The sequence below is a fragment of the Nelumbo lutea genome, chromosome 1, assembly GCF_056320005.1.
Source record: "Nelumbo lutea isolate HS-2025 chromosome 1, American lotus-T2T, whole genome shotgun sequence".
In the NCBI taxonomy this organism is placed as follows: Eukaryota; Viridiplantae; Streptophyta; class Magnoliopsida; order Proteales; family Nelumbonaceae; genus Nelumbo; species Nelumbo lutea.
This window is the reverse complement of record NC_142684.1, coordinates 167,813,965-167,840,388: the sequence shown is the minus strand read 5'-3', so window position 1 is coordinate 167,840,388 and position 26,424 is coordinate 167,813,965. Positions and strand designations below refer to the sequence as shown.

The following is a 26,424-nucleotide window of genomic DNA, read 5'->3' as shown; positions in this document are numbered from 1 at the left end:
CTGCCGGCAGCTTTGGTTTCCATCAGAGAGAGTGCATCCCCGATCATTCACTTTGTCCGACAAAGGGCTGATCCTGTCACTATGATCACCCACTCAGATGAATTCTCGAACTGTCCCAACATACCCTGATTTTGGCCCCCTCTAAGGATCTCACTGATTGGCATATCAAAGACAGCCCAATCTGACATCTGGTGCAGTATCATAATTGAGTCTAGGGTTCAGGTGTAACATTCCAGTTTTGCCCATCTATCTCCAAGGTCCAGGGCAATACTGGAATTCTGGTCCGATTCAAGGTTTCAAGAAAACCCACACTGCATGTACCTCAGGTCTCACCCTGGCAGCTAAGACAAGCCACCCCAACCAACTTGGCGGCACATCTGTGTCAGCCTTGGCAGGATAAATCTCCCCAGATCTATCCAACGGCTGTGAAGAAGAAGAAGAAGAAGAAGAAGAAGAAGAAGAAGATTTTAGGCCCAATAACTAAGAACTTAAGACACAAATATGACTAACATAAACACTAAACCAGCCGAACCAACATATCTGTTAAGTATTGTTTTATGAAAAGCAAATTATTATTCAGAATAGTTTGGTATCTATTCAATTCACAAGATTTCTAGAATTTTTCCTATTCACTGTCAATGTTGTTGGAACTTCGGAAGCTTCCTTCATCCTGTTCTCCATGATCCAACAATGGTTTGATATCGTCTTTGAGGAGATGGGCTTAATTTTTTGGTGGATTACCCTCTTTGCTGTTTTCTAAGGTTTATGAAATGAAAGGAATAGGAGAATCTTTGAGGCAACAATAAGATGTTTCCAAGGATTATATGGTTTATTGCTCCCATACATGTATTAGGCACTGCCGCATGGTTCTAAAAGAGCCAAAAAAATGCAGACTTGACATAAAATTGGATAGTGATTGCAAAACATGGATGTGATATATTTTGATACTTTGGTTGACTGGTTGTTTGTATTCAATATTTCTATTATATCCTTGGATGGATCCTTGTTTTTTTTTTTGTAATGCTTTAAAAGTTTTTCCAATTAATTTGTTACTCTCGCTATTGTGATTAGTTTGGCAAATTTAGGCCAGTTATAAACATTAAGGAGAGAAACATAGAAAACAAAAGCATTTGGGCTTTTGAAAACTGTGGACAAATTTCAATATCAATGTACTTTTCACCATGTGGAGATTAGGAATTTTTGGGGATATTTTGCTTATTTTGATAAGAATTATAGAAAAACTAAATAAATCAGGGAAATTTACTAAGAGCATAGAATTTGTTGATAAAACTTCATGGATTGTTAGAGGAAGTACAGTTGTAAATTGAGACTCAAAAAACTATAATAAAGTAATTGTATATATTGAATAATAGAAGATTAAGAAATCTGTATATGTATTTCTCTTGATCTCCCTTTTAGCTCCCTTTTAGTCTTCCAACTATCCTCTCTTCTACACACATGCCATTCACTTGCCATCTTGACTTCCAACTATCCTCTGTTGTAGTTGTTTATCTTTTTTGAGGCTGCTCGTTGAATGTTGTGCTTCCTGAAGTCTTCATGTGGTAGGGGTATTTTATTTTCTAACCATGGAAACCTTTGTATTGAGGCATTACATATATTATTGGGCTGGATCTGTCATTGACTAGAGTTCAACTCTAAATTATCGTCTCTTTGTGGGAGGAAATTTAGTCACATGGCACAGCAAGAAACAGTCCATGGGTGCTAGGTCTAGTATGGATACTGAATTTAGATATATGGCATATGGAATTTGTGAAGCATTGTTGCTTAAGACACTATTGGGGTGCTAGGCTTTGTTGCTAAAGGACCTATAAGGGGAGGATGACAAAGACATACTGGACGTCACTGATGTTGAGGGAGGAGTTCAGGAAAGAGTTGAAAAGGATGATTGGGGAGAGAAAAAGACAGTAGTTGAAGAAGAGAATGGCAGAAAGGCGACTAAGGTTTTACTGAAGAGGGATGAAAATAAAGCAGAAGATGAGGGGGAAATCAATCACGGAGATGAGGTGATTGGTTCTATACGAGTAAAGGAAATGAGAGCTGTGGAAGAATTAGTGGGGAAGGGAGCAGGAGAAGTGGAAAATGACTAAATTGAGAAGAAAAGAGGGGAGAAAGAATTAGGGATTGAGGAAAAGGGAAGGGAGGAGGAAGTTGATAAGATTGGAGATGGAGTTTGGATTTACAAAAGGAAGAAGTATAGAACTTTACCCTTAGAAGAATGTAGAGAAGGAAATTCAGGGAAAAGCTAGAGGGGAGTCTAGAAGAGGCCGTGAAAACACTTAATACAGTTATAAGATTCAGAGCTCAAAAGAACAGAAAAAGTCAGCAGCAAGTTCCAGTTTCAAAAGTCTTTGCACGGATAAAAGGAGGCTTATATGGTATAGTAGAAGATCAAGACTGTAATCAGTCTTGAATCCTAATAGGTTTTAGGTTTACAAAATAGTAGAAAAGTGAGAGAAAGAAGAGAGAATAGAAGAGAAACAGGAGAACACAAGTGGTTGAAAGGAGGAACAGATTCTAACAGATCTGCCGCCACCACTTTCTTATTATTTATAGGTTATGTTTAGTACATAATGGAAATGACACATCTGCCCTTAGTACTTACATAATAAATAAAGTAAATAAAAGCTGAAATAAATAACAACTGAATTAACAAACTGACTCAAACTGACACTACTATAACTGAAACAAATAACTACACATGCTGTCCTACGAACACAATGGGGCCCACATCAGTGTTCTCTACACTCCCCCTCAAGTTGGGAGTAGATATCTATCATTCCCAACTTGGATAGGTCTGTCTCTAACTTCTTCCTTGGTACAACCTTGGTGAGGATATCCGCGAGCTGCATATTAGATGTGATGTACGGAAGACACACTTCTTGTGATGTGACCCTTTCTCGCACAAAATGTCGATCAACTTCGATATGTTTAGTTTTGTCATGCTGCACTGGGTTGTGGGCTATATTAATAGCTGCCTGATTATCACAATATAACATTAAGGGCTTTTCATAGTCAATACCCAACTCTTCAAGTAGTGACATCAGCCATAAGATTTCAGCCACTCCATTAGCCATTGACCTGTATTCCGCTTCAACACTGGAGCGGGGAACAACACTCTGCTTCTTACTCCTCCAAGAGACAAGGTTACCTCCCACAAGGGCACAATATCCAGAGGTAGACCTTCTGTCATCAACACTCTCAGCCCAATCGACATCTGTATAGACTTCCACCCTCATGTGATTATTGTTCTTGAGCAGTATACCTCTACCCGGGCATCTCTTCAAGTATGCTAATATTCTCTCTGCCGCAAGAAGATGAGAAGTTCTAGGGGAGTGCATGTACTTGCTAACAACACTAACTGCATAGCTGATATCCGGTCGAGTGAGGCAGAGATATAGGAGCTTTCCAACCAACCGTTGGAACATAACTTTGTCTTCAAGAGGCTCCCCGCCCTCTGCACTAATCTTGTGTTTTTGTTCGATGGGTGTATCAGTCGGCTTAACCCCTAGCTTTCTAGTTTCCGCCAACAGATCTAGAACATATTTTCTCTGAGAGATAAAAATCCCCTACTTGGATCTAGCAACCTCAATACCCAAAAAGTACCGTAGTGCACCAAGATCTTTCACCTCAAACTCTTGATGAAGGAGCTATTTGAGGGACTCAATCTCATGATTGTCATTTCCTGTCACCACAATATCATCAACATATACTGCAAGTAGTGTCAGAGAGGACTCCACCCTCTTGATGAATAGTGTATGATCTGACTGGGCCTGTACATAACCAAACTTTCCAAGGGCTAATCTGAACCTATCAAACCAGGCTCTAGGTGACTGCTTCAAACCATACAATGCCTTGTTTAGTCGGCAAACCTTCTTACCTGTCTCTGTATAATAGAATCCAGGAGGCAACTACATGTAAACCTCTTCCTGTAAGTCTCCATTCAGAAAGACATTTTTAACATCCATCTGAAACGGGGGCCCAGAATGATTTGCTGCAAGGGATAACAGAACTCGGATGGTGGTCATCTTGGCTATTGGGGCAAAGGTCTCCAAGTAGTCTATACAATAAGTCTGAGTGAACCCCTTTGCAACCAGTCGGGCTTTGTACCTTTCAATAGAGCCATCAACATTATGCTTCACAGTGAACACCCATCTGCATCCCACCGGGGCAAAGGTCTCCAAGTATTATTCTTCAACAGGGCATGCATTTCGACTTGCATTGCATCTTTCCATTCTGGAACTGATAATGCTTCTTGCACTGTTCTTGGAATAGGGACATCGGCAATGGAAGTGAGATAGGACCGGTAAAATGGAGGCAGACGATCATAGGATAAGAACTGTGAGATGCTGTGAGTTGTAGAAGTGGTGCAATGTCGTTTCGCTTTGCGAATGGCAATAGGGAGATCAAGGTCATCCACAAGAGAGGAAGTGGCAACAGTGAGAGGTATCTCAGTAGGCATTGGTGAAAGAATGGTAGGATCCATCTAATGGACGCCATAAAGGTTGCGGAATGTGTGGGCGAATTTCAAAAATTTCCTACCTTCTCTCAACTGGGAATCATATTCCCTAAATTTAGAATACAATATTCAAGGATCCTACTTGAACCATAATCAAACCAGATCTGTACCAAAAGATAAATGGGAGGAATATACCTGATCCGGAGAAGCAGTATCTCCCAAAGTTGGTGTTCACGCCCAAAGAATGCTCCAAGATCCGTTCCTGCTGAAGATGACACAGCTGTGAATGGAACAGAACCAGCAGGGTGCGTCCTACACACTGGATCCTTCACAAGAATCCTCTGGAAGTACTAAACACTTAATCCTTTTCAGTCTTTCTTGCAAGACTGATGTCAAGAACAGATTTCTTGACTTTCTTCTCTGCAAAGATCTAATCTTGCAATGGCAGATAGCGGCGGCAGGAGGAGATTTCCAAAACAAAAAAAGGCTGAACTGCTTTTTCTGTTTTTCTGGAGAGTATGAATTAGATCTGATCTGAATTCGCAGGAGATATCCTATATCTCTTCAAGGTGGTTCGAAATCTCCTCCTTTCTTCTTGATTAAGAAACCTCCTTTTTAGGAGTTATCCCAATCCAAATCAGTATTTGGATAGGGGATAATCTTAATCCTTTCTGCAGATAGAGTTAGCTTACTCCTGATCTTATCAGGAGGTTACCAGATTCAAATCTAATTTGAATTTGGTCTCTAAGAGTGGATAAGGCTAAAAGGCCCAATCCTTTTACTAACTTTAATCTCAAATTCGCCCCATGGATGGGTGATCATATCAGCCCACCTCGAAATGGGCTTTTGGCCCATTAAGTGTTCAGTGTCTAATTACTTTCCAATCTGCTGCCCAGTTGGGCTTCTTTGTATGGCGTGGGACCCAAGCATTGATCTACACACCAGCCACATGGGTTCGGCCCAGCCTCTAAAACAAGGCCCAGCCGAATTCACTGAAAAACTCAATGAACCCCTTGAGTCCATCATATGGACCCTATGGGCCCAACACTTACATTAAGTGGTCTCTGGGCCAAGCCATCTTATAAAAACCCAGGGACTGTGGGCAGGTGCAAGATTAGCCCATCAGGTATTATCCTCAATGGTCTTACACTTAACCTCTCAACCCTTAATGATCAAGCACTGCCCGACAAGAGAGGACCTCTCCCTCGGCTGCAAGGAACAGTGCCACACTCTCCTCTCACATGGATCCCGGGAATTAAAACCATTTGCAAACAATTCGAAACCGTACATATATATATATAAATATATTAATTTTGCAAAACAAAATTCCAACGATTGAAATCAACTACCGGCAGTTTGGTTTCCATCAGAGAGAGTGCATTCCCGATCATTACCCTTTGTCCGACAAAGTGGCTGATTCTGTCACTATGATCACCCCCTCAGATGAATTCTCAAACTGCCCCAACATACCCAGGTATTGATCCCCGCTAAGGATCTCACTGATTGGCATATCAAAGGCAGCCTGATCCAACACCTAGTGAAATGTCATAATCGAGTCTAGGGGTTAGGTTTAACTTTCCAGTTTTGCCCATCTATCTCCAAGGTCCAGGGCAATACTGGAAATCTGGTCCGGTTCAAGGATTCAAGTAATCCCATACTGCATGTGCCTCGGGTCTTACCCTGATGGCTGAGACAGGCCATCCCAACACTTGGTGGCACACCAGTATCAGCCTTGGCAGGATAAATCTCCCCAGACTTATCCAACGGCTGTGAACATTTAAAACTAACATGAGTCTTTATAAATGTCCAGTTTTAGGGTTTCACACAGAATTAAACCAAACAACATGAATCAAACATGCACTTTATTTATTTCCACTAAATAACAAAAGTACATCAAATCAGATTGAAGCTAAGGGCATACAAAACTGTCTAACAGCTCCCACTTGCACTTAGGTCCAATCTGGTACAAGCCGAAGTCCTATACTTTCCACGTGTTTCTCAAACACCTTCTGTGTCAGTGGCTTAGTCAATGGGTCTGCCACATTATCCGCTGATGCTACCTTCTGAATCAGGACGTCCCCTCTACCAACGATCTCCCGCAGTACATGGTACTTTCTCTCGATGTGCTTCGACTTCGAGTGAGCCCGAGGCTCTTTAGCCTGGGCGATCGCTCCATTGTTGTCACACAACAACGGGATGGGAGATGTGCTGGATGGAATCGCTCCCAATTCGTGTATGAACTTCTTCATCCACACGGCTTCCTTGGCAGCTTCACTTGCGGCAATGTACTCGGCCTCGGTTGTGGAGTCTGCAGTGGACCCCTGTTTGCTGCTTTTCCAGCAAACAGCACACGATCCTATCGTGAAAACATACCCAGATGTAGACTTTCTATCATCTGGATCCGACTGGAAATCGGCATCGGTATACCCTAGAACTTGCAGTGAACTACCATCGAATACCAGACAAAACTCTTTTGTCCTTCGAAGGTATTTGAGTATGTTCTTCACAGCAGTCCAATGCTCCTGCCCTGGGTTTGCCTGGAATCTGCTTACTACACTCACCGCCTGAGCAATGTCAGGGCGAGTGCACAGCATGGCATACATGATGCTCCCTACGGCTGAGGCATAGGGAACGTCTCTCATGCTCTCAATCTCCTCAGAAGTCTTGGGAGACATCTTCTTGGAGAGAGTGACTCCGTGCCTGAAAGGAACGTTTCCTTTCTTGGAATTCTCCATGCTGTACCTTTTGACAATTTTGTCAATATAAGCAGCCTGGGATAATCCAATTATCCGCTTCGATCTATCTCTATAGAGTCGAAGACCCAGTATGTATGAAGCTACTCCAAGATCTTTCATGGAGAACTGCTGTGATAGCCATACCTTGACCAAAGTCAACATTCCTACATCATTCCCAATGAGTAAGATATCGTCCACGTACAACACCAAAAATGTGATCTTATCCCCACTGGACTTCCTGTAAACACAGGGCTCATCCGGATTCTGCTCAAAGTCAAACGTTTTGACTGCAGAATCAAAACGGATGTTCCAACTCCTAGAAGCCTGCTTAAGTCCATATATGGATCTGTTGAGTTTACACACCATGTGTTCCTGACCAGCAGCAATAAAGCCTTGCGGCTGCTGCATGTAGATATCTTCACTAAGATCTCCATTCAGGAACGTGGTTTTGACATCCATTTGCCAAATCTCATAGTCATGGTACGCTGCTACAGCTAGCAGGATCCTAATGGATTTAAGCATGGCCACGGGCGAAAACGTTTCCACATAGTCGATGCCTTCTTTCTGAGTATACCCTTTCGCCACCAAGCGAGCTTTAAAGGTCTCAATCCTGCCATCGGAGCCCTTCTTCCTCTTGTAGATCCATTTGCAACCAATTGCTTTTACCCCGGGGGGTGGATCCACTAGAGTCCAGACTCCATTGGTCTCCATTGAGTCCATTTCAGCTCTCATGGCCTCCACCCACTTCTGGGAGTCTATGTCTAACATAGCTTCCGCGTAAGTCACGGGATCCTCTTCACTAGTCAAGGTTTCCACCAGGTAACTATCCTGGTCATAACCATATCGGACTGGTGGTCTGGATACCCGGGTGGTTCTTCTAGGTTGGTCATTACCTGGAATTTGTGGGACATCTCCCACTGCTCCTGAGCTCTCCTCATCAAGAACTATTTCCTGACGATGGGTGTCCAGGATGTAATCGGATTCTAAGAACTGGGCGTTTCGACTGCAGAACACTTTCTACTCACTCGGGTCATAAAATAGATAACCCACCGAATCCTTTGAGTAGCCTATAAACAGGCAACAACTGGTTTTAGATTCCAACTTGTCCGCACTTGTTCTTTTAACGTGTGCAGGACAACCCCAAATCTTCAAGTGTCTTACACTTGGCTTCCTTCCGGTCCAAAGTTCATATGGAGTTTTAGGAACTGATTTGGTTGGAACCCGATTCAGCACGTAGATAGCAGTCTCTAATGCGTATCCCCAAAAGGATGTGGGTAATTGTGAGCGTACGAGAAGTGACCGGACCATGTCCAAGAAGGTCCTATTCCTCCTCTCTGAAACACCGTTGAGTTGAGGTGTAGCAGGAGGAGCTAATTGTGACACTATCCCATTGGCCTTTAAGTAGTCCCTGAATTCGTCAGAGAGATACTCGCCACCTCGATCTGATCGAAGAGCCTTAATTTCTCTCCCTAACTGTTTCTCGACTTCCTGTCTGAACTCTTTGAACTTTTCAAATGATTCAGACTTATGTCTCATTAGGTACACGTAACCATATCGTGAAAAATCATCTGTAAAGGTGATGAAGTACACGTGTTGATTCCGTGTCGTAACAGTCAGGGGACCACATACATCAGTATGTATTAGGTCAAGTGTGCCTTCAGATCTTTCAGGCTTACCGTCAAATGGCCGCTTAGACATCTTACCTTGAAGGCAAGGTTCACAAGTGGGAAGATTTTCTACAGTTAGAAAATCCAAAGGACCATCCTTTACCAACCTTGTGATTCGGTCAATACCGATATGGCCAAGTCGGTAATGCCAGAGGCACGTGGGACTTACTGTATCACGATTCCTTTTCTTGGGATTTTCGACCGACGTAGTTTAGGTTAAGTTAGTTTCCAGAGAAGGATGTAGAACATAAAGACCGTTCTCTTGTTCCCCGCATGCGATGAATTTATTATTCCGTTTAATAGTAATCACATTACTAAAATAAACAGTATATCCATCAACACACAGTTTTGAAACAGAAATTAAATTTTTCTCAAGTTCTGTACATAAAGACAATCTTTAAGTACAAGTATTCCTTCTTTAAAAACTAATTCTACGGTTCCTATTGCCGCTGCTGCAACACTTGCAGTTGTTCCCAAGAATAATGTCACTTCACCTTCACTTGACCTTCTGCTAACTTTGAACCCCTGCAGTGAGTTACACGCATGAGTTGAAGCCCCGGAGTCAACACACCAGGACACAGAAGTAACTAACATGTTAGTTTCTATGACACAAGTTTCGATGTTACCTTTCTTAGATTCCAGGTAGGCAGGACAATTCCTCTTCCAGTGGCCGGTCTGCTTGCAGAAGTGACAGACATCAGATGCCTTGTTCTTCTTTTGCTTCTTAGGATTGGTAGCCTTCTTCTGAGGCTTCTTTGCCTTTCTCTTTTTCTTGCCCGATTTGTTAGCTTCAGCAAGCATAACCACAGGCTCATCCTTCTTGAGTAGATCCTCGGCTCTCTGCAACATATTGCTGAGTTCCTGGACGCTGACATTCAGCTTATTCATATTGTAGTTCATTGTGAACGCATTGAAGGAAGAGGGCAAAGAATTGAGGATGGCATCCACTTGCGTGCCAAGATCTAACCCGGATCCAAGAGCTTCAAGTTCGTTAATGTAACCCATCATCCGAAGACAATGGTCATGAACTTTCTGCCCTTTGGTCATCTGTGCGGTCATGAACATTTTCAGGACCTTCTGTCGAGTAGAACGGTTCTGCTCTTCATACATTGTTCTTAGACTGTCCAATATGTCCTTGGCTAGTTCGATCTGATCGAACTGCCTCTGTATTGAGTTGTCTAATGAGGCAACGACAAAGCAGCGGGCTAGGGAGTTCTTATCCTCCCACTCTTGGTAGTCCCTCCTTCGGGCCTCAGAAGCCCTATCACCCGGACGTTCCGGTGCAGGAATTTTCACCACCTTGTCTTACTTTTCGGAAGTTAGGACCAGCATAAGATTTTTGTACCAGTCGGCATAGTTTGGGCCCTTTAGCTTGTTATCGTCTAGAAGCTTTGCAAATTGACCGTTTGCCATTTTCTGATAAAATAGCAAAATCATTAGTCCACAACCTTAGTTTGATTCATGTTACCTACATAGATATGGCTTTTAATCTATGTTCCATTCCCATTTGTTCATCTCTGATATTTCCCTCCTTTCTCAGTGACGGAGACGACGAAATGTCTCTGGAAATGTGGGAAATCACATGGGGTGCGTGAAGCCAACTGTTTCAGCTGCATAACCTCACCACCTTTCTGTGACGGATCATATCCACTCATCAAATGAGTTTCCCTTTGGCCTCTGTCAGACAAGGTTCAGAGCCGTTTTCAGGTAAACCTTTATGTCCAGTGAGTGCTTACCCATCATATTCAGGTTACGCCAAGGTACCGTGAGAGAGTTCCCATTTTCTGGTGAAGCCCCTCCCACATCGGTCTATGACGCCCCTATCATCTTATGAAACACTCTAATAGATCCAACAGCAAATGGATAGCCCAATTTCATGGTGCGTTTCCTCATTACTGAAGGACCCATCATTGTGCTAATGACGGAAGGCCTTTAGAGAGTCCATCATATGGGTCTCCCTATCACATGCATTCATATTTGCTGGAGGGAACAAAAACGTCCTAGTTTTAATTTAGGTCAAACCAGAGTGGCTCCCACTGACTTTCATAAAGTCAGATTTCTGGTGGGCCTTAATCGGATAGGGGTTCCGTACGCATCCCTTTTCAGGGTTGTGGGGCCCACCAAGCAAAGAGGGGTCATCCAATGAATTTGAAGGACACCATGGCAATGATGTGCATTCAGCCATGGTGTGCGCAAGAGCCACTAACGAGTCTTCATGGGCCAAGTACTTATGTCCCATGGTCGCAGCACATCAAACATCCAAACATCACATGTAAAGGAGGAATTGATCCAATCAATTAACTGCTGTAAAGCCCATTGAATAGCCCATTTAAAAACTAAGTCATTAACAATTAATGTTTACTAGGTGTATGGGCTGAATTGCAGATAGCAGTTCGGCCCATACAGCTTATCTCACAGTAATGGGCCTTTTGCAGTTTTAACCCTTTAAAACTGGGCTTTACAGGTGGGCCGAATTAATCCATGTAATTGAACATCAGATTTGGAACAGCAAGTGTGAGAAATACAGACTGAAAACAGTCCCTATCGAACCCCAGATTCGGTCCAAACAGTTTTGGTCCAATCTAGTCCGAGAGGATCCAAAACTGATTTTCAATTTAAGAATTAATTCATGAAAGATCTGAAATTAATAATTTTGATTTCAAACAATCACAAATCAAACTTTGGACTGTTCGCACCACCTGCAAAACAGAGGTTAATCACAAGGGTTGCAGTTTCACAAACTGCAAATCGCAGAAAGCGATTTCTCCAACTGCAAATCTCCAGTGCCGCCTTCTTCTTCCTTCTTCTTTAATCAAGAAAAATAACAGAAATCCTATTTCTATTAATTACAATCTTATCAAATCCTATACATTCAGTCTAAAATAAAAAATATTATTTACAAACCGAATATAAATAAAAGGAAAGTAAAAGGGTGTGCAGACTATCTGCGCCAAATCTGCACTGTGATCTCCAGGTTCGAACAGTCTATTAAATCAAAATAAATAAAGAACAATTCTAAATAAATTTTGGATTTAATAAAAAATAATTTCAGATCAATCGCCCTTAACAAGAAACAGTTTCTTGAAAAAAGAAACAATCTGCGCAAATCCTGAAAGAACACCTTCTATCCATCTGCGCAGGGTCAGATCTGATTTTCTTTGGGTTCAAGATTCGAACCTGTGGCTCTGATACCACTGAAAGAATGGTAGGATCCATCTAATGGACGCCATAAAGGTTGCGGAATGTGTGGGCGAATTTCAAAAATTTCCTACCTTCTCTCAACTGGGAATCATATTCCCTAAATTTAGAATACAATATTCAAGGATCCTACTTGAACCATAATCAAACCAGATCTGTACCAAAAGATAAATGGGAGGAATATACCTGATCCGGAGAAGCAGTATCTCCCAAAGTTGGTGTTCACGCCCAAAGAATGCTCCAAGATCCGTTCCTGCTGAAGATGACACAGCTGTGAATGGAACAGAACCAGCAGGGTGCGTCCTACACACTGGATCCTTCACAAGAATCCTCTGGAAGTACTAAACACTTAATCCTTTTCAGTCTTTCTTGCAAGACTGATGTCAAGAACAGATTTCTTGACTTTCTTCTCTACAAAGATCTAATCTTGCAATGGCAGATAGCGGCGGCAGGAGGAGATTTCCAAAACAAAAAAAGGCTGAACTGCTTTTTCAGTTTTTCTGGAGAGTATGAATCAGATCTGATCTGAATTCGCAGGAGATATCCTATATCTCTTCAAGGTGGTTCGAAATCTCCTCCTTTCTTCTTGATTAAGAAACCTCCTTTTTAGGAGTTATCCCAATCCAAATCAGTATTTGGATAGGGGATAATCTTAATCCTTTCTGCAGATAGAGTTAGCTTACTCCTGATCTTATCAGGAGGTTACCAGATTCAAATCTAATTTGAATTTGGTCTCTAAGAGTGGATAAGGCTAAAGGCCCAATCCTTTTACTAACTTTAATCTCAAATTCACCCCATGGATGGGTGATCATATCAGCCCACCTCGAAATGGGCTTTTGGCCCATTAAGTGTTCAGTGTCTAATTACTTTCCAATCTGCTGCCCAGTTGGGCTTCTTTGTATGGCGTGGGACCCAAGCATTGATCTACACACCAGCCACATGGGTTCGGCCCAGCCTCTAAAACAAGGCCCAGCCGAATTCACTGAAAAACTCAATGAACCCCTTGAGTCCATCATATGGACCCTATGGGCCCAACACTTACATTAAGTGGTCCCTGGGCCAAGCCATCTTATAAAAACCCAGGGACTGTGGGCAGGTGCAAGATTAGCCCATCAGGTATTATCCTCAATGGTCTTACACTTAACCTCTCACTCAGATGAATTCTCAAACTGCCCCAACATGTCCAAGTTTTGACCCCCACTAAGGATCTCACTGATTGACACATCAAAGACAGCCCGATCCGACACCTAGTGATGTGTCATAATCGAGTTTAGGGGTCATGTGTAACTTTCTAGTTTTGCCCATCTGTCTCCAAGGTTTAGGGCAATACTGGAAATCTGGTCCGGTTCAAGGGTTCAAGCAATCCCATACTGCATGTGCCTTGGGTCTTACCCTGATGGCCGAAACAAGCCATCCCAACACTTGGTGGCACACCAGTATCAGCCTCAGCAGGATAAATCTCCCCAGATTTATCCAATGGCTGTGAACATTTAAAACTAACACAAGTTTCTATAAGTGTCCAGTTTTAGGGTCTTATACAGAATTATACCAAACAACATGAATCAAACATGCACTTAAATTTATTTCCACTAAATAACAAAAGTACATCAAATCCGATTGAAGCTAAGGGCATACAAGACTGTCTAACAGCTTCCACTTGCACTTAGGTCCAATCTGGTATAAGCCGGAGTCCCATACTTTCCACGTGTTTCTCAAACACCTTCTGTGTCAGTGGCTTAGTGAATGGGTCTGCCACATTATCCGCTGATGCTACCTTCTGAATTAGGACGTCCCCTCTACCAACGATCTCCCGCAGGTCCAGTGTTGTCATACAACAGTGGAATGGGTGATGTACTGAATTCCAAATTCAGGAATGAACACCTTCATTCATAAGGCAACCTCACTTACGGCAATGCGCTCTGCTTGGGTTGTGGACTATTAATTTGCTACTTAAGACCCCTATTTGCTGACATTCAGGAAACAACACACGATCCTATCGTGAAAACTTACCTAGATGTAGACTTTCTATCATCTGGATCCGATTAGAAAACGACATCGGTATACCCCAGAATTTGTAGTGAACTACCATCGAATACCAGACAAAACTCTTTTGTCCTTCGAAGGTATTTAAGGATGTTCTTCACAGCAGTCCAATGCTCCTGCCCTGGGTTAGCCTAGAATCTGCTTACCACACTCACCGCCTAAGCTATGTTCGGGCGAGTGCACAACATGGCATACATGATGCTCCCTACGGCTGAGGCATAGGGAACGTCTCTCATGCCCTCAATCTCCTCAGAAGTCTTGGGAGACATCTTCTTGGAGAGAGTTACTCCATGTCTGAAAGGAACATTTCCTTTTTTGGAGTTTTCCATGCTGTACCTTTTGACAATTTTGTCAATGTAAGCAGCCTGGGATAATCCAATTATCCGCTTCGATCTATATCTATAGAGTCGAAGGCCCAGTATATATGAAGCTTCTCCAAGATCTTTCATGGAGAACTGCTGTGACAGCCATACCTTGACCGAAGTCAACATTCCTACATCATTCCCAATGAGTAGGATATCGTCCACGTACAATACTAAAAAAGTAATCTTATCCCCATTGGACTTCCTGTAAACATAGGGCTCATCCGGATTCTGCTCAAAGTCAAACGTTTTGACGGTAGAATCAAAACGGATGTTCCAACTCCTAGAAGCCTGCTTAAGTCCATATATGGATCTGTTGAGTTTACACACCATGTGTTCCTGACCAGCAGCAATAAAGCCTTGCGGCTGCTGCATGTAGATATCTTCACTAAGATCTCCATTTAGGAACGCGGTTTTGACATCCATTTGCCAAATCTCATAGTTATGGTATGCTGCTACAGCTAGCAGGATCCTAATGGATTTAAGCATGGCCACGGGCGAAAATGTTTCCTCATAATCGATGCTTTCTTTCTGAGTATACCCTTTCGCCACCAAGCGAGCTTTGTAGGTCTCAATCCTGTCATTGGGGCCCTTCTTCCTCTTGTAGATCCATTTGCAACCAATTGCTTTTACCCCGGAGGGCGGATCTATTAGAGTGCAGACTCCATTGGTCTCCATCGAGTCCATCTCAGCTCTCATGGCCTCCACCCACTTCTGGGAATCTATGTCTAACATAGCTTCTGCGTAAGTCACGGGGTCCTCTTCACTAGTCAAGGCTTCCACCAGGTAGGTATCCTGGTCATAACCATATCGGACTGGTGGTCTGGATACCCGGGTGGACCTTCTACGTTGGTCATTACCTGGAACTTGTGGGACATCTCCCACTACTCGTGAGCTCTCCTCATCAAGAACTATTTCCTGATGGTGAGTGTCCATGATGTATTCATATTTCTAAGAATAGGGCGTTTCGACTGCAGAACACTTTTTGCTCACTTGGGTCATAGAATAGGTAACCCACTGAATCCTTTGGGTAGCTTATAAATAGGCAACGGCTGGTTTTGGATTCCAACTTGTCCGCACTTGTTCTTTTAACGTGTGCAGGACAACCCCAAATCTTCAAGTGTCTTACACTTGGCTTCCTTCCGGTCCATAGTTCATATGGAGTTTTCAGAACTGATTTGGTTGGAACCCGATTCAGCACATAGATAGCAGTCTCTAATGCATATCCCCAAAAGGATGTGGGTAATTCTGAGCGTACGAGAAGTGACCGGACCATGTCCGACAAGGTCCTATTCCTCCTCTCTGAAACACCGTTGAGTTGTGGTGTAGCAAGAGGAGATAGTTGTGACACTATCCTATTGTCCTTTAAGTAGTGCTTGAATTCGTCAAAGAGATACTCGCCACCTCATTAGGTACACGTAACCATTTCGTGAAAAATCATCTGTAAAGGTGATGAAGTACACGTGTTGATTCCGTGTCCTAACACTCAGGGGACCACATACATCAGTATGTATTAGGTTAAGTGTGCCTCCAGATCTTTCAGGCTTACCGTCAAATGGCCGCTTAGTCATCTTACCTTGAAGGCAAGGCTCACAAGTGGGAAGATTTTCTACGGTTAGAAAATCCAAAGGACCATCCTTTACCAGTCTTGTGATTCGGTCAATACCGATATGGCCAAGTCGGTAATGCCAGAGGCACGTGGGATTAATTGTATCACAATTCCTTTTCTTGGGATTTTCGACCGACGTAGTTTCGGTTAGGTTAGTTTCTAGAGAAGGATGTAGAACATAGAGACCGTTCTCCAGTTCCCCGCATGCGATGAATTTGTTATTCCGTTTAACAGTAATCATATTACTAAAATAAACAGCATATCCATCAGCACACAGTTTAGAAACAGAAATTAAATTTCTTCTCAAGTTCTGTACATAAAGACAATTTTTAAGTACAAGGACTCCTCTAAAAACTAATTCTACGGTTCCTATCGCCGTAGCTGCAACACTTGCAGTCGTTCCCAAGAATAGTGTCACCTCGCCATCACTCAATCTTCTGTTAACTTTGAACCCTTGTAGTGAGTTACACGCATGAGTTGACGCCCCGAAGTCAACACACCAGGACACAAAAGTAACTAACATATTAGTTTCTATGACACAAGTTTCGATGTTACCTTTCTTAGATTCCAGGTAGGCAGGACAGTTCCTCTTCCAGTGGCCGGTCTGTTTGCAGAAGTGACAGACATCCGATGCCTTGTTCTTCTTCTGTTTCTCGGGTTTGGCAGCTTTCTTCTGGGGCTTCTTTGCCTTTCTCTTTTTCTTGCCCGATCTGTTAGCTTCAGCAAGCATAACCACTGGTTCATCCTTCTTTAAAAGATCCTCGGCCCTCTGCAACATATAACTACACATGCTGTCCTACGAACACAGTGGACCACTGCAGTGGGGCCCACATCAGTGTTCTCTACAGGTATTGGGCCTAATAAGCTAATCAAAAAACACAAAATATCAGAGAAAAGTTAACTAAAAGATTGTTCTCAAAAAGCTGATAAGAAGAGTTTTTGAGTGGGAGTTTTGGTTGGGAGTTGGAAGTAGAGATGGGTTTCCAGCGGTGTCGATATTGGTTTGTAGGGTTTGGGTTTTGCCTTAGTGTTGCAGTGTGTTTTTTTTCTTTTAGCTGGGCCAAAAGGATTATTCTATGTTTGGGGTGGTTTTCTTTTTTGGGGATTGGGGTTTCTTTGCTTGGTTCTCTGGGTTTTGCTTTCTCTCAGGTGATTGCTTATCACCTTCCTTGTATTTGCTTTTTGATTTAATAAAATTTATTTTATTTTATCTCCAAAAAAATGATCACACAATCACATTAAGGTGGATTGTCATTTTATACAGGAGAAGCTTCTCACAGGATAGATCTGTAAACCGTATTTTGCTATCCAATTATAGCTAGCAGATATTCTTACCAAAGAAGTGAGCAAGATCCGCATAAAATCATTACCAAGTTGGATGTGATTGATACCTTTGCACCAACTGATGGGGAATGTTGAATTAAAATTTTATGGGTATTGGGTTTTCATGTATCCAATGCTGATCTGTCATTATATTGCTTGAAAATGTCTTTTCCCTCATTTATTTTAACTTAATAAAATATTGAGAGAGAGGCCATATGAGTCAATCAACCAACCTACATATCCATTTCTCTTCTTTTCTCGGACAATTCCTTTGTTCCTCTTTTCTTCTCAACTTTCTCACATCACATACACACAAATCCACCTAAAATAATGCAACTCTTGTTAGTAATGGCTATTACAAAAATTTATCAGAGCCAAAAGGTGCAAGAAATGGGCTGGAAGAAGGAGACTACTTGAAGGCCAGATTCCAAATACATGCTTTTGAGGACACTGAAGGCTCAATTTGATATGTATATACCCTATTTGATGGATTCATCAAAGAATTTTAGAGTACCGGTTTTGACATCTCCAATTTGAGGGTTGATTCTTGAACTTGACTTTGTTTCTTTCCATAATTCCTACATATAGGGAAGCTTGTAAAATTGTTGTCCTTTTTAAGTTTCTTATCTCTACTTATTAAAACTCTTTACCTTGATTCAGCAATGTAAATAGGTATTCAAATAGTTCTCCATTTTTCTCTGCCAGTTTATAATCTATTAAGAAACATTCTGTGTTACATTCTTTTTCAATTTCCTCTTTGTTCATTTAATGTTATAATTAGGATACATTCTGTGTTGACCCAGGGGCAATACACAATCTCTTGAGGACTGTTTTTGGGAAGCTTGGGCATGCCTTTGTTCCTCATCAACACACTTAAAAGTATGATATCGTCTCATGAACTTAGCATTTTGTTTGCTGAAGTCAATCTTCATGGAAACTTCTGTTGCTTTTGCCTTGCTAAATTAGCAAATAAGACAAGGATAGAGCTGACAGTTCCAGACTGGCCTCTTGTTGCATGACAGCAAAGAACACGTGTTGAACGTGTTATTGGTTTTGTTCTTGCTATATGGGGCATACTATTCTATTCCCGTTTGTTGAGCACAATGACAGAACAATTCAGGGTAGGTTCTTTTACTTGAAGCATTTGTTGAAGCAAGATAAAGTAAAAATGCTATCTTATTGTAAAATAGCATCCTAATTACTAGCACCTGGACAGAATAACATGCAAAAAATCAGAGAAGGAGCTCAAATGCAAGTAATGGAGAGTGATCATATTATTATTTGTGGAGTAAGCAGCCATCTGAATTTTATACTAAAGCAGCTGAACAAGTATCATGAGTTTGCAGTCCGCCTGGGTACTGCTACAGCTAGGTAATTGTTTCTTAAATAGAAATTACAAAGTCTATATTAGTACAGTAAATTCGGTTTAGACTTTTGAGGTACTAATTATTTTGAATTACTTTCATGTGTCAATTATAGGAGGCAAAGAATTCTGCTTATGTCTGATCTTCCAAGGAAGCAGATGGACAAGCTTGCAGACAATATTGCCAAAGATCTTAATCACATTGATGTCCTTACAAAGAGGTAAAGCATACTTCTGGTTGATCTATTTTCCCTTCTTGTGTGGATACCTGATTAGACAAAAATTTCTTTCGTTTCTTTGCTCTTAGTAGAAATCTGCTGAATTAAAAAATATGAAAGAGAAGTAGTTTCTTGAAGAGAAAAGGAGAAGAAGAGAAGAAGAGAAGTTGAAAAGAAAAGAGAGCAGTAATTTGGCCGCCCCCTTCACTTATTATTTATACTAAAAACAATAGAACAGTACAAAGACAACTATGCCCTTAAAGGGCGGCAAAACATAAAACAACATATATTACACTGAAAAACATATTAAAATTTGGACTCACATAACTCTTGTGGTCCCCATCTCCTATCTAACAACTTACATAAAACATCTATTCAAAAAAACATCATAAAGCTGATTAATCTTCAACACTCCCCCTCAAGTTGGAAGTAAATGTCACACACTCCCAACTTTTCATAGATCATGTTCAAGCTTGTTCTTTGCCACCCCTTTAGTGAGAACATTAGCCAGTTGCAAATCTGAAGAGACGTAAGGCAAAAAAACTTCTCTGATTGTTACCCTTTCTCTTATGAAGTGTCTGTGAACTTCAATGTGTTTTGTCCTATCATGCTGAATTGGATTGTGGGCAATATTGATTGTAGCCTGATTGTCATAGTATAACATCATAGGTTCCCCTGCTTTCACCCTAATCTCACTCAAAAGAGATCTAACCCAAAGAAGTTCTGAGACACCATGAGCCATGGATCTATACTCAACCTCTACACTTGACCTCGCCACTACCGCTTGCTTCTTACTCTTCTAGGAGATCAAGTTTCCACCTACAAAGGTACACACTCCTGATGTAGACCTCTTGTCATCTAAGCATCTTGCCCAATTTGCATTTGTATAGGATTCTAGTTTCAAATTCTCATGATTTGAGAAAATAATGCCTCTGCCAGGGTGCTTTTTTAGATATGCAAGTATTCTCTCAATAGCTTCCCAATGCTGAACATGAGGTGCATGCATGTACTGACTCACAACACTGACAGCATAAGAAATATTTGGTCGTGTCATACACAAATACAACAGTCGGCCCACCATTATTGGATATCTCCCCACATCCTTTACCAACTTACCATCCACACAATTAATTCTATGATTTGGATCAATAGGAGTGTTTGCTAGTTTGGTCCCCAACTTCCCAGTCTCCCGCAGTAGGTCAAGTACATACTTTCTCTGTGAAATGAAGATCCCATGCTTGGATCTTGTAACTTCAATCCCCAAGAAGTATTTGAGCTCACCAAGATCTTTGATCTCAAATTCTTGCTGCAATGATTTTTTGAGATCATCAATCTCCTCTAAATCATTTCCTGTCACCACTATATCATCCACATACACAATCAGAATTGACACCGGAGCAACTCTCCTCTTCACAAAGAGGGTGTGATCAAACTATGTCTGTGTGTATCCAAAGCGGATGAGTGCCCATCTGAACCTGTCAAACCAAGCCCTAAGTGACTGTTTCAATCCATACAGAGATTTTCTAAATCTGCACACCTTTCCTTTACCAACATTTTCATAAAAGCTTGCTGGAATGTCCATATATACCTCTTGTAAATCACCATTGAGGAAGGCATTTTTGACATCAAGCTGGAACAAGGGCCATGAATAGGTGGTTGCTAGAGATAAAAGGATATGAACTGAACTCACCTTAGCTACTGGTGCAAAGGTTTCCAGATAATCAACACCATAGGTTTGAGTATACCCTTTTGCTACCAACCTTGTCTTGTACCTCTCTATCTTGCCATCAGCCTTATATTTCACTGTGAATACCCATCTACATCCAACTGTCTCCTTGTCTAGGGGGAGATCAACTATTTCCCAAGTTTGGTTTTTGACCCAAACATCCATCTCATCTTGCATGGCTGTTTTCTACTCAGGTTTGGAGAGAGCCTCAGTAACATTCTTGGGTATAGACACAGAATCCAAGGAAGAAAGAAAAGCACGGTAAGAGGGTGATAAGGCATTGTAGGAAAGATGGTGTGAAATGCAGTGGGCTGTACACTTTCTCTTCCCCTTACGAAGTGCAATGGGAAGATCAAGGTCAGTGGGATCAGCTGCAACAATGGTGTTAGGGACAGGAACATTATCATCAGAAAACATAACATGCTCAAGAGGAATACCTAGAACTGTATTTGCTGAATCTAGAGTTTCAAAAGGACTAACAGAGAGTGGTGTGGAGTCAACCATCATCTGCCGGTGTTGATCTTTCTGTGATGATGCTAGTAGTGGCTTAGGTAATGAAACTAGAGGTGCAGGTGCTGGCTGAACTGATGGAGGTGCTGGATGAACTGATGGAGGCACCAAAGAAATAGGAAGAGGAACAGATTGTGAGTTCTCCTCCGCAAAACTCTCCCCCTGAGGAGAACCAATCGAGAAGAAGAAGGTGGATTCAAAGAAGGTAACATCCATAGTGACAAATCTGCTCCTCACCACTAGGTCATAACAGCAATACCCCTTTTGGTTTTGAGCATACCCAAGAAAAACACATTTCTTGGCCTTACGATCCAATTTCTTGTTGTTAGACAGTGTATGCCCTTAGCTCCAACCAGAATGTTGTACATTATGACATTTAATGTAAATGAATAAAGTACATATTTGATTCATATTATTATGGTGTATTTCTGTGTAATACCCTTAAACTGGACACATATGAGACTCGTGTTAGTTTAGAATCTTCACAGCCGTTGGATAGATCTGAGGATATTTATCCTACCAAGGTTGACACAGATGTGCCGCCGAGTTGGTTGGGGTGGCTTGTCTCAGCAGCTAGGGTGAGACCTGAGGTACATGCAGTGTGGGTTTTCTTGAAACCCTGAACCGGACCAGAATTCCAGTATTGCCCTGGACCTTGGAGATAGATGGGCAAAACTGGAATGTTACACCTAGACCCTAGACTCGATTATGATACTGCACCAGGTGTCAGATTGGGTTGTCTTTGATATGCCAATCAGTGAGATCTTTAGAGGGGGTCAAAACCAGGGTATGTTGGGACAGTCTGAGAATTCATCTGAGTGGGTGATCATAGTGATAGGATCAGCCCCTTTGTCGGATAAATTGAATGATCAGGGATGCACTTTCTTTGATGGAAACCAAAACTGCTGGCAGTCGATTTCAACTGTTGAAATTTGTTTTGCAAAATATATTTATATAGAGGTATACACATATATATTATGGTTTCAAAATGTTTGCAAAATGATTTAATTCTCGGGATCTATGTGAGTAGAGAGTGCAACACTGTACCTTGTAGCCGAGGGAGAGGTCCTCTCTTGTCAGGTAGTGTTTTATCATTATGGGCTGAGAGGCTAAGTATAAGACCATTGAGGGTAATACCTGATGGGCTAATCTTGCATCTGCCCACAGTCCTTGGGTTTTAATAAGGTGGCTTGACCCAGGGATCATTTAGTGTGAATGTTGGGCCCATTAAGAGCCCATGGTGATGGACTCAGGGGTTCACTGTCTCCTATAGTGAATTCGGCCAGGCCTTGTAACAGAGGCTGGGCTGAACCCATGTGGCTGATGTGTAGATCAATGTTTGGGTCCCACGCCATACAAGGATACCCAATTGGGCAGCAGTTTGGAGGATAAGTGAGCATATGGACTTAATGGGCTTAAAGCCCAATTCGAACTGGTTTAATATGATTAATTAAAGAGGTGCGGTTATGGGATTTAGATCAACAGATAGGATAAGGGATTGTCCCTATCCACTCAGAGATTCCAGATCCAAATAGAGATTTGGATCAGGAAACTCCTAATTAGATTAGGAGGGCTGATCTTTATCTGCAGATAAGATAAGGGATTATCCTTATCTCTTAAAGAGAGTCCAGATCCAAATACAAGATTTGGATTAGGGAACTCCTAATGGGATTAGGAGAACCTCTCTTTAAGGCTATAAATAGAGGAGAAGGGCGAACCCCAGATCATCCTTCAAGATTACTGATTCAAGAGAGAAGACAACTGCAGTTGGACTGGCGTCATCTTCTGCTTTGGCTTTCTCCTGTTGTTGCCGCCATTGCCAGTTTGATCTCCACCTGTAGGAGCGATGAAGAAAGGTTCTTGATATCAGTTTTTGGGAGAAAAACTGATCTGAAGTCGTGCTCACTCACCCTCCATCAGATTCTTGGTGAAGAATCAGGTTCTTGTTGAAGAACCACCCTGCTGATTCTGCTCCACCCTACGTTGTGTCATCTTCAGTGGGAGCAGTCTTTTGTGATCTCCTTGGACGTGAACACCTTCATTTGGAGTTACTAATATTCTGTATCAGGTATATCGTTCTCCTACCTTTTGGTTTCAGATCTAGTCTAGTTTAGGGTTCAAGATTGATCATTGAAAATGCAGTTTTCTAAACTAGGGAACGTGATTCCCACATGGGAGAGAGAATTTTTTTGAAATTTCGCCCAACCTACCTACAGAGTTCGTCCATCCATATGATGGATCTCTCATCCCTTCAGTGGTATCAGAGCCAGGCTCAAATCTTGAACCGAAATTAGCCAGATCTGGAACTGTGCAAATGGGTAGAAGGCGTTCTACCCGATTTGCGCAGATAAGAGATTTTCTGGGAAATAAGTTCCCAGATTAAGGGCTATTGATCTGAAATTAAATTTTATAAATCTGAATTATATTTATAATGGTTCTTTATATTTTTCTTGATTTATTGGTTGTTTGTACGATGGAGATCGTAATCTTGATTGGCACAAGAAATCTGCACTTTGCAGTTCTTTCACATTCTTGTCTGTAATTAATTTTTTTTTAATTTTTAGACTGAATGTATAGGAATTTGATTTGATGTAATATTAATAGAAAATTAGGGTTTTTTCTATTTTATTTCAATCAAGATTGAAGCGAATTGCACAGAAGGAAGGATTTTCGTAGATTAGGGTTTGGCTATCTGTGATTTGCAGTTTAAGAAACTGCAAGCTGCGAACTAAACTCTATTTCGCAGGGTAGCAGATCTACGAATAGCCCTTGTACTGATTCTTGAATGTCTTTTATCAGTTATTTAATTTCAGATCATAATTTTGAATTAAATCTTGAATTAAAAATCAAACCCTAGACCCATTTGAACCATATTGGACCAAACTGGTTGGACCGAATCTGTGGTTCAATGGGGGCTGTTCTCAGCCCTAATTTTTCATTCTTGGGTCTAGGAGTTGATGTTTAATTGCAAGATCTAATTCAGCCCACACCTGTAAAACCCAGTTTTAATGTGTTAAATCTGCTTTAGCCCATTAACTGCATAAAAGCTATATGGGTCGAATTGCTCTTTGATATTCAGCCCATATACCTAGATAATATTAATTAGTAATATTATAGATTATTATGGGCTTTAATAATGGGTTTTACAGATATTAATTGATTGGATCAATTTTATCCCTGCATGTGATGTATGGATGTGTGATGTGCAACGTTCATGGGCCATAAGTACTTGGCCCATGCTGATGCGATAGTGGCTCTTGCGCACACCATGGCTGAATGCACATCATTGCCATGGTGTCCCTAAAGATCATTGGATGATCTTCCTTTGTGGTGGGCCCCACACCTCAAGAGGAACCATGTGGAACCCTAGCCGTTTAGGACCCATTGAAATATTGCTTTATGAAAGTTAGTGGGAGCCACTTTGGTTTGACCTAAATTAAACTAGGGCGTAATAGTTTTGTTCCCTCCTGAAATATGAGTGCATGTGATAGGGAGATTCTTATGATGAACTCTCTAAAGGCCTTCCATCATTAGCATGAAGATGGGTCCTTCAGTAATGAGCAAACGCACCATAAAATTGGACTATCCATTTGCTGCTGGATATGTTGGAATGTTTCATAAGATGATAGGGGTGTCATAGACCGATGTGGGAGGGGCCTATCCTAAAATGGAAGACTTTCATGGTGCCTTGGCGTTCATGAATATGATGGGTGAGCACTCATTGGACAGAAATGTTTAACCTAAAATGGCAATGAACCTTGTCTGACAGAGGCCAAGGGGAAAGCTTATACGATGAGTGGATATGATCCTTCACAGAAAGGTAGTGGGGTTATGTAACTGAAATAGTTGGCTCCATGCACCCTATGTGATTTTCCACATTTCCAGAGACATAACTCGCAGTCTCCGTCAATGAGATAGGAGGGAAATCTCGTAAATGAATAAATGGAAATGGAATATAGATTAAAAGTCATATCTATGTAGATAACATGAATCAAATTAGGTTGTGGACTAATATTTGCTTTTTATCAGAAATGGCAAACGGACAATTTGCTAAATTGTTGGACGACAACAAACTAAAGGGCCCAAACTATGCTGATTGGTACCGTAACCTTATGTTGGTCCTGACATCGGAAAAATTGGACAAAGTAGCTAAAAATCCTGCCCCAGAACATCTGGGTGATAGGGCTTCTGAGGCCCGTAGGAGGGACTACCAGGAATGATAAGAGAAATTCCCTTGCCCGCTGCTACATCATTGCATCCTTAGACAATCCGATACAGCGACAGTTCGATCAGATCGAATTGTTCAAGGATATCCTGGACAGTCTAAGGACGATGTACGAAGAGCAGAATCGTTCTACTCGACAGAAGGTCTTGAAGCAGTTCATGACTGCGCAGATGTCCAAGAACCAACAGGTTCATGACCATTGTCTTAAGATGATGGGCTATATCAATGAACTTGAGGCCCTTGGATCCGGGCTTGACCATGTCGCGAAGGTGGACGCCATCCTAAATTCTTTACCTCCTTCCTTCAATCAGTTCATCATGAATTATAACATGAACAAGCTAAATGTTAGCATCCAGGAACTCAGCAATATGTTGTAGAGGGTCGAGGAACTGATTAAGAAGGATGAGCCCATTGCCATGCTTGTTGAAGCCGGAAAATCGGGCAAGAAGAAGAGGAAGGCAAAGAGAAAGCCTCAAAAGAAAGCGGTTAAGTCCAAAAGGCAGAAGAAAGACAGAGCATCGGATGCTTGTCACTTTTGCAAGCAGGCCGGCCATTGGAAGAGGAACTGTCCTCAGTACCTGGAATCCAAGAGACAAGGTAATTTCGAATCCTGTGTCATAGAAACCAATTTGTTGGTAACTTCTACTTCCTGGTGTATTGACTCCAGGGCTTCGATTCATGCGTGTAACCCACTGCAGGGGTTCAGGATAAGCAGAAGACTGAGTTACGGAAAAGTAACTTTTTACTTGGGGACTTCTACAAGTGTTGCAGCTACAGCTATAGGAACTGTAGAGTTAATTTTCAGAGAAGGAACTATTGTACTGAAAGATTGTCTTTATGTACAAAATTTGATTTATGTTTCAAAACTGTATGCGGATGGATATTCTGTTTTATTTAGTAATATGATTACTATTAAAAGAAATAACAAATTCCTCGCATACGGAGAACTTAAGAATGGTCTCTATGCT

General features: G+C 41.6%; 1 protein-coding gene across 6 annotated transcripts in view; it reads left to right on the top strand.

Annotated features, from left to right (window-relative positions):
- LOC148879028 (ion channel POLLUX-like protein, putative (DUF1012)) overlaps window positions 1–26,424 on the top strand; it is a 165,154-nt gene that overhangs the window by 81,207 nt on the left and 57,523 nt on the right. For all 6 annotated transcript variants that reach the window (XM_088960395.1, XM_088960396.1, XM_088960398.1 and 3 more), the window contains 4 exons: window positions 18,218–18,293; window positions 18,437–18,535; window positions 18,631–18,785; window positions 18,894–18,998. In XM_088960395.1, coding sequence (XP_088816521.1) covers window positions 18,218–18,293; window positions 18,437–18,535; window positions 18,631–18,785; window positions 18,894–18,998 — 435 coding nt within the window. The remainder of the gene's footprint in view (window positions 1–18,217; window positions 18,294–18,436; window positions 18,536–18,630; window positions 18,786–18,893; window positions 18,999–26,424) is intronic.